General features: G+C 41.4%; 1 protein-coding gene across 1 annotated transcript; it reads left to right on the plus strand.

Annotated features, from left to right (window-relative positions):
• Positions 1 to 4,645: 4,645 nt before the first annotated feature.
• Positions 4,646 to 9,313, plus strand: LOC147004776 (uncharacterized). Its single transcript, XM_085837750.1, has 4 exons — positions 4,646 to 4,712; positions 4,911 to 5,322; positions 7,822 to 7,867; positions 9,215 to 9,313. Exons 1-4 carry the CDS (start codon positions 4,646 to 4,648, stop codon positions 9,311 to 9,313), a joined length of 624 nt encoding a protein of 207 aa, XP_085693876.1.

Consider the following 9,313-nt stretch of genomic DNA (forward strand, 5'->3'; position numbering starts at 1 on the left):
ACTACCGGAGGATCCAGCAATACCTCTCCTGGGCATATATCCAGAAGATGTCCCAACCGGTAAAAAGGACACATGTTCCACTATGTTCATAGCAGCCCTATTTATAATAGCCAGAAGCTGGAAAGAACCCAGATGTCCCTCAACAGAGGAATGGATACAGAAATTATGATACATTTACACAATGGAGTACTACTCAGCTATTAAAAAGAATGAATTTATGAAATTCCTAGCCAAATGGATGGACCTGGAGGGCATCATCTTGAGTGAAGTAACACAATCACAAAAGAACTCACACAATATGTATTCACTGATAAGTGGATATTAGCCCAAAACTTAGGATACCCAAGATTTAAGATACAATTTGCTAAACGCATGAAACTCAAGAAGAATGAAGACCAAAGTGTGGACACTGTGCACCTTCTCAGAATTGGGAACAAAACACCCAGGGAAGGAGTTACAGAGACAAAGTTCGTAGCGGTGATGAAAGGATGGACCATTTAGAGACTGCCGTACCCAGGGATCCATCCCATAATCAACTTCTAAACGCTGACACCATTGCATACACTAGCAAGATTTTGCTGAAAGGACCCAAATATAGCTGTCTCTTGTGAGACGATGCTGGGGCCTAGCAAACACAGGAGTGGATGTTCACAGTCAGCTATTGGATGTATCACAGGGCTCCCAATGGAGAAGCTAGAGTAAGTACCCAAGGAGCTAAAGGGATCTGCAACCCTATTGTTGGAACAACATGATGTACTAACTAGAACCCCGGAGCTCTTGTCTCTAGCTGCATATGTATCGAAAGATGGCCTAGTCAGCCATCAATGGAAAGAGAGGCCCATTGGACTTGCAAACTTTATATGCCCCAATATAGGGGAATGCCAGGGCCAAAAGAATGGGAATGGGTGGATAGGGAAGTGGGGGGGCGCTATGGGGGACTTTTGGGATAGCATTGGAAACGTAATTGAGGAAAATATGTAATAAAAATATTAAAAAAAAAAAAGAAAAACCAAAAAAAAAAAAAAAAGAAATGTGCCAGAAGATAAATATGTGGACCACATTATATAGTTAAATTAGTATTACCTCTAGTATATATTACATTTTATAGTATTATTTTATGTTAACATACTGTATTTACATTACTATTTTATAGCAAAATAATATATAATATATTGATATTCATATCAATATTTATATACATTATTAGTATAATGTATAACAATATCTTTTTAGTAATATTTTAGTATATATAAAAAGTAGTAAAACACAAAATATTGCTAGTGTATGTTATAGGAGAGTACTTTTGTCCCCTTTTCTCTTTTCCCCTCTTTTTATTAAAATTAGGGTTTTGTTTTTCATACAATGTATCCTGATTGCAGTTTCCCTACCCTTCCCTCCACTCCTTCCAGACCCTCCCTCTTCCCCTTCCATCCTGGTCTAATCCTGTTTTGTCTCTGGGGAAAGAACAGCCTTCTAAGAGATAACAACAAAACATAACAAATGTATACATATATAAAAATAGAACAAGCACCATCATATGAAAAGTAAACAATCAAACCAACAGAAGGAGAACAGAAAATTCAGGGAACACACACCCAGCACATGGTAGCTCACAATCATCTGTGACTCCAGACCCAGGGAATCCTGAACCCTCCTCTGGACTGCTCAGGAACTGCAGGTAAGTAGTGCACAGCCATTCATGCAGAAGAAAGCCCCGTGTGTGTGTTTGTGTGTGTGTGTGTGGGGGGTTTTCTGTAATATATATAATGAAAGTATTTTAAAAGAAAAATCTGCCAGAAAAATTAAATATTAAAAATGCAGAAACAGACAAGTAAATTTCAAAGAAATGTACCATGACCTTAATAAGAGACAAGACTAAATTCTGGGTAAAGACTTCAGTGAATTAAAAATCACTTCAAAATCAAGCCAAATTAAAAAAAACAAGAAAGTGGAAGGATACAAAACCAAGTTACAAAACCATTTGCCCTTCTATACACTAACAATAAGACATAGTGACAAGAGCGATCATGGATTCATTCCCACATACACAGGTGTCAAAGAAAATAAAATGTCATGCTGCAGAGATGGCTCAGTGGCTAAGAGCATAGACTGCTCTTGCAGAGGTATTGTTTCCCAGCAACCACATGGTGGCTCACAACCATCTGTACTGGGGTCCAATGCAACCTTGTGTGTGTGTGGTGGGGGGTCTGAAGACAGCTACAGTGTACTCCAACAAAGTAAAATCTCTCAGACCACTAAAATCAAGAGAGCGAATGACCCAATTTTAAAAAAAAATAGGGGCTATGGATCTGAACACAGAGGTCTCAAAATAAGAAATAAAAAAACAATTAAAGTAAAAAAAAATCTCTAAAGTGTTCAACACCCTTAGCAATTAGAAAAGTTCAAATGAAAACTACTTTTAAATTCATTTTGCCAAATCCAGAATGGTTAAACTCAGGAAACCTGTGAAGCACAAATGCTGGGAATTATGTGGGAAAAGGGAACCCTTGTGCACTGGAGGTGTGGCTACAAGCTGATGTCATCACTCTGAAAATCAGTGTGGAGAATCTTCAAGATCCTGAAATTACATACAGAGTGGGTTCCAGGACTTCCAGGGGCTACAGAGAGAAACCTAGTCTTGATATAAAATCCAAAAACAAAGAAACAAACAAAAAAATCCAAAAAGATAAAAAAGAAAAGAAAAAAGAAGAAAAGAAAAGAAAAGAAAAGAAAAGAAAAGAAAAGAAAAAAGAAATGACTGTTATGGTTTAGCCAAGGAGGACATTATGTATGTTAGGAAAGGATTCTATGTAGTAAGCTGTATTTTTCAACACAAAAAATTGATATTTTTATAATATTTACCACAACTATACATAAAAAAATACCCAGGATCTGTGCACCTTGACAACACAGTAGGTTGAGGCTATACAACAAAGAACAAACAGGGCCAGAAACATGTATATGTAAGTTTGGTTTTAAGAAAGGTCCAGGGTAGCCGGGCATGGTGGCGCACTCCTTTAATCCCAGCACACAGGAGGCAGAGGCAGGCAGATTTCTGAGTTTGAGGCCAGCCTGGTCTACAAAGTGAGTTCCAGGACAGCCAGAGCTACACAGAGAAACCCTGTCTCAAAAAACCAAAAAAAAAAAAAAAAAAAAAAAGAAAGAAAGAAAAAAGAAAAAGAAAGGTCCAGGGCTGGAGAGATGACTCAGCGGGTAAGAGCACTGACTGCTCTTCCAAAGGTCATGAGTTCAAATCCCAGCAACCACATGGTGGCTCAAAACCATCCTTAATAAGATCTGATGCCCTCTTCTGGTGTGTCTGAAGACAGCTACAGTGTACTTAGATATAATGATAAAATAAATCTTTAAAAAAAAAAAAAGGTCCAGAATATTGAGGTGTCTTTTGGGTGGAGAAGAACCCCTCCTCTGTCATCAAGACCCCAGAATATTCCCACCCTAGAATAACAACCAACTGGAGATAGGCTAGTTCCTAAGAGCTATTCCTAGTCTCTGAATAGCCAGAGCCTGTTGTAAAATGTTTGCTGCCTAGAGACCAGTTTGACCACATGCCTGCAGAGGGGCTGCTTATCTGACAGTATCTGGATAGAGACTCGCATCTGCTCTCGACCCTTTGACCTTCCAGCAAACACATTAGGAAGGCCCATTCAAGAGAAATGCAGGGAACCTTAGTAAGGTATGGGGATGTACTCAGTCCTTCACAGTTTTAACCAGTCTGTCCAGTACTAATAAACCCCCATCCACACCCAAGCTCCTGAAAAGGCACAACATGGACACATGGCAGACTCAACTGAGCTTTCTGTGAACACTCAAAGGAAGAGACCTCGTGGATAAACTTATCCGTTTAATTTCTCTTCTCTATCAAGTAACAAGCCGCTAGGATAAACTACTAGGCCTAGAGGAAAGACACTCTGTGTTTTGAGAGGAGGTGGTCTCACTCTGGTTCTGACTGTCCTGAAAATCACTATGTAGACAAGACTGGCCTGGAACTCAGATATCCACTTCCTTCTCTCCCCTGAATGCTGGGATTAAAGTCGTGAAAAGACACCCCCCAACTAACAAGAGGTATTCTAAAAACACTTGTGTATCGTCTCCAGAGCTTTTCTTCTTCAATACAAGTCGTCTGGCACACTTGAACCTAGACGGTAATTTATCCAACTGTGAGGAGGGTAGCCCCATGTGCATCCATACCAGCCTGAGTACCACGTGGTCCCTGCAATGATATCCTGCTCCTTGCAGCACCAACCTGTTCTGTTTTGCACCTGAGGCTCAACCCATAGCTGCAGGAGAGCAAAAGGAAGTCAGGGTAGCTCACCTATGATTGGACACTTGGTAACCTGCACTACCGCCCCCAAGGGCAACAAGAGAATCTCTTCCTGGTTGGAAAGCTAGGCTTTCGGCTTTCGGCTTTCAGCTTTCGGCTTTCGGCTTTCGGCTTTCGGCTTTCGGCTTTCGACTTTCGGCTTTCGGCTTTCGGCTTTCGGCTCTCGGCTTTCGGCTTTCGGCTGTTGGCTTTCGGCTTTCGGCTTTCGGCTTTCAGCTTTCGGCTTTCGGCTTTCGGCTTTCCCAAACTCAAGGGCTCCGACTCAGAATCTGCTGGGCCAAGCTGCAGGGAAGCACTCAGGACATGGAGCATCAAAACACCACCTACCTACTTCATGACGGACTTGGCAAGGACAAGGAAAAGTGGAATGGTGAGTGCCCTCTGGGAATGGTGGATTGTCCACATCCATGAGGGGAGGAATGTGTCCCACAGAGGTGACTTGATAGTTGCAGTGATCTGCAGCCTTTGCTGAGACTTAACAGTGCCTCAGCACCAGCCTAGGCCCTGACGCCTGTTTCTTTCTTAGTTTGTTTGTTTGTCTTGTTTTGTTTTATTTCCCCACATACAGGTGGGAAGACACAGGCAGTCTTACCCCTGGATGGAGAGGGAAGAAATGAAGGAGAGAGTGGAGGGGGCCAGCCTGGGTCCGGATCCGCAGCAGTGGAAGGCGACATAGCAGAAGAATTCAGTGGAGAAGGTTGGCCTTCTGCTGGTGATGCAGACCTCATGGATAACACCAACCAAGAGGACCAGGGCACCAGCGGCATTGCCCAGGAGGAGGAGAAGCTGCCAGAGGAGCAAGTTCTCAAGGATGCTGTGGTCATAGAGAAAGTGCAGCCTATTCCAGTGCTGGTATCTAGTGTGCGGCCTAAGTCAGTGTGGGTACTCCAGCGTAGCTTACACTACAATTTCCAATGGTGGCAGCTGCACGAGCTGGAGCGATTTTTCCAGCAGAATCACTTCATCCGTGCAGAAGAAAGGTAATCAGATTCTTATTTCCTGGGAGCACAGAGCAGTCCACGGTGGCTGCCGGGTCCTTCAACTGCTACCCGCTTAGAATTGCACGTTCTGTCAGTATTTGTTGGTTTGTTTATGACAGAGCGAGTGTGTTAATGTGGGTGTAGAGTACAGCTTGGGTTAGGCTGTTCTCTCCTTGCACCTAGTGAGTCTCTGTGTCAAATGTAGGCCATTAGTCTGACTTCCTTCACCTTCTCCTTTTCCTTTCTCTTTACCTTCCTCACCTTAATCTTTTGGCCTATTTCCTCAGCTGGCCTCTTACCCTAAATTAAAGCCACTTCCAAAGTCAAGGCTGCCAGATTCCTGCATCCTGCAGTAGTGTGGTATGGCAGTGTGCTGGGGTAGGTGGGACACTTGTGCAAATGTTTGTTCTGGATACTTTTATATCAACTTAACACAAGCTAGAGCTATCAGAGAGGAGGGATTCTCAGTTGAGAACAAGTTTCCATAAGAGCAGGCTCTGTGATGAGCATCACAGCGTAAGTGATGAGGCCTCAACAGTTAAGAGCAATAGCTACTCTTCCAGAGGAGTCAGACTTAAACCCCAGCACCCAGGTAGCAGGTCGCAATGGTCTGTAACTGCAGTTCCAAAGGATCATTCACCATCACATATGCATACCTGCAGGCCAAACATCAATGCCAATAAAAGAAGGAACATATTTGTTTTAAAAGACCAGGTGATAGGCAAGTCTTTAGGGTGTTTTCATGATTGTTGGTTGAAGTGAGAGGGACCAGCCCATTGTGGGTGAGGCCACCCCAGGGCAGGTAGTCTTAAATTCTATAAGAAAGGAGACTGAGCAAGTCATGGGGAGCAAGCAGCATCCCTCCATGGCCTCTGCATCAGCTCCACCTCCAGGCTCCTGCCCTGGTTCTGTTCCTTTTCTTAGTGTTAGCAAAATATGGAACTGTGAACAAAATAAACTCTGTCCTCTCCAACTTCCTTTTGGTCAGGTTGTTTCATCGCAGCAATTGTAACTCTGGCTAAGACAATGAGGATGAAGGCATTTTTAGATAGCATTTAAATGAATCCGCAGAAAACTTCAGGCTATGTCTTCTCTATAAGCAAGGCCCTATAGAAAGTGTGAAAGATCGAGTGTTTGGAATAAGAGCAATTTCATAAATCTGTCTATCATGTGTTTGACTTTAAGTTTGTTTGTTTGTTTTACTTATGAGGGCATTACCTCTTCAGGGTGTACCTACATATATTTTTGTGTGTGTTTGTGTGTGTGTATATATATATATATATATATGTATGTATATAAGTATATATACATATATTTATGTATATGTGTGTGGTATGTGTGTGTGTGTGTGTATGTGTGCATGTGTGTGTGTGTGTTGTATCTCACTGGCTGGCATGGAACTTATACAGCTCGAGTGGTGGCACACACATTTAAAACCAGTACTCAGGAATGAGAAGCAGGGGGATATCTGATTTCAAGGCCAGCCTGGTCTCCAAAGTTTGTTCCAGAACAGCCAGGTCTGCACAGAGAAACCCTGTCTCAAAAAACCAAAAAAATAAAAAGAAAGTAAGAAAGAAAGAAAGAAAGAAAGAAAGAAAGAAAGAAAGAAAGAAAGAAGGAAAGAAAGAAAGAAAGAAAAGGAACTCATAGATCACTCTGCCTGCCTTTGACTCCCAAGGGCTTTCATTAAACATAAAAACCACAGAGCCTGGTGACACCTTTCCCTTAGTTACTGGGGTTTTTGTTTTTTGCCTACATTTTTTTTCCGTTCACATAAAAAATGGTCTGTCAACCAAGAATCAATACTGGGCACAATGGCATCTTCCAGTAACCCTGGTGCTAGTAATGCCAAGCCCACACAGGGGTGGCTTTCCTTGTCAGTTTGGGCTACTGTCTTAGTTACATTCCTCTTGCTGTCATAAGATGCCATGACCAAGGCACCTTATTAAACAAAGTTTTGGGAGAGTTCCTGAATATCACATCGGGGAGCATGGCAGCAGGCAGGCAGGTACAGGCACTAGCTAAGATCTTGAGATACAACCACAGGCAACGATAGAATCTCATGAGTTTTCAAAGTTCAAAGCCTACCCTCTCCTCCAACAAGATCTCAAGTTCCAGTTCCTTTGAAACAGTTCTACCAACTGGGGATTTTATTCAATACAATAAGCATTCAGACATGTGAGTCTGTGGGAGAGTGATATTCTCACAGTTTCAAAGTGAAACATTATCTGAAAACATTATTTTACAAAAGCAAGATGCACATTCCTGGCTTTCCTGGAACTCACTCTGTAGAACAGGCTGACCTGGAAGTCACAGAGATCCCCCTGCCTCTGTTACCTAACAGTTGGGACTAAAATCCCAGTGGAATTTAATTAAGCTTCAAAAATCTTCATGGTGAATGTGACAGATAGTGAAGGGTGGACTAAATATTTAGAGAAGTATAAATAAAACATTTCTTTCAAAATGCCCAATACTGAATATGTGCCATTTTTCCCCCAGAAGACATCTGGCGAGATGGATAGGTGTGAGTGAAGCCAGAGTTAAGGTAAGGAGAAGAAGGCAATTTGACAGGACAGACATTCTAGAACTTGATTCTTATCTTGGATACTTTTATCCTATGCACAAAGTGGTGGTGGTGTTTTAATTGTTATGTTTCAAATGGACATTTTTAAAATCTTTTTTTATAATTTTTCATTCACGTGTATAGATTTGCCTATATGTGCATGCAACATGTGTGCAGGTGTTCTCAGAGAGAGAAGAGGATATAAAATTCCCTGGATTTACAAGTGGTTATGCATGGGCTAGGAACCAAACTTGGGTCCCCTACAAGAGCATCAAGTGCTCTTAACTCTTCTCTACAGCCTCCTTATAATGACTTTTGAGCCTTATATTCTTTGTGAGTACAAAATTGAATAAGAAAGCCCACGAAACTTGAAATGGCTCATTTTAACACAAAGCACAGCTTCTGAAAGGAAAACAGAACACACACACATAGATCAGATGTACATGTATCTTGTATATAAACTACAAATATGATGTACAAATATATGTATATACTCTCTATTCATTAATAGTTGTATTAATAAAATTGATAGTCAAACACACACACACAAACACACACACAAACACACACACACACATATATATATATATACATATATATATACATATACATATATATATACATATATATATATATGAAATTCTTTGGAACATTGATATCTTCAAGATATCAATAATAACACATTCCACTGGGGTTATGAAGTATAAATTATTTAAATAAGAATCACATTACTGTAGATAACCCTGATACTAAACTTTTAAAATAGTGAAAACTAAGCATAAATTCGAATCTTATAGGAGCAATTTCAGTACACAACAAATGGTTAGTTCTCAGTAGACCCAGGTTCTCAGAAAGCTGATGTAAATTTGGTTAAACAGACACTGTGGGCATGGGGAAAGCATAGAGTCCAGTCCTCCTGCTGTTAGGAGGTGCCTACTGAAGCCATGCAGTTAAGGACACCCGTCATGTTAACTCTCAGGACCATGCTGCTGGATCTGCCTGAAAGTGCTGATAAGAATCTGCAGAGGGCTCTACAGTAGAGACAGAAACCAGGTGTGCAATGTTTGGTCCACAGTCCGGGAACTATGTTGCACTGCAGGGGCCACACAAGTGGGGCTTCCCCATTGTAGGCAAGCCCTGCACTCTGTACCAGGTCTTCAGCCCCTCACAAAATTAGAGAGTGATACACCAGGGTCTTCTGAGCCAGATAATATGAATTTAAATTGTATTCATAAAAAGTATAGAGGGAAACTAATATCACATGATGTGGATTTTGATTTATAATCGTGAAAATAATACAGAGCAAATCTCTCTTCCTTCTCATGGTAGAGATGGTTTAAGAAGAGGAGAGAGCACTTCAGAAGAGGACAAAATCAGTCAGGGATGAATCATGATGCCCCTCTGTTTTCCCACTCTACCTTTCTCTGA

This window comes from Mus caroli, unplaced genomic scaffold (assembly GCF_978045245.1).
Source record: "Mus caroli unplaced genomic scaffold, Mus_caroli_1 scaffold_5, whole genome shotgun sequence".
Classification (NCBI taxonomy): domain Eukaryota; kingdom Metazoa; phylum Chordata; class Mammalia; order Rodentia; family Muridae; genus Mus; species Mus caroli.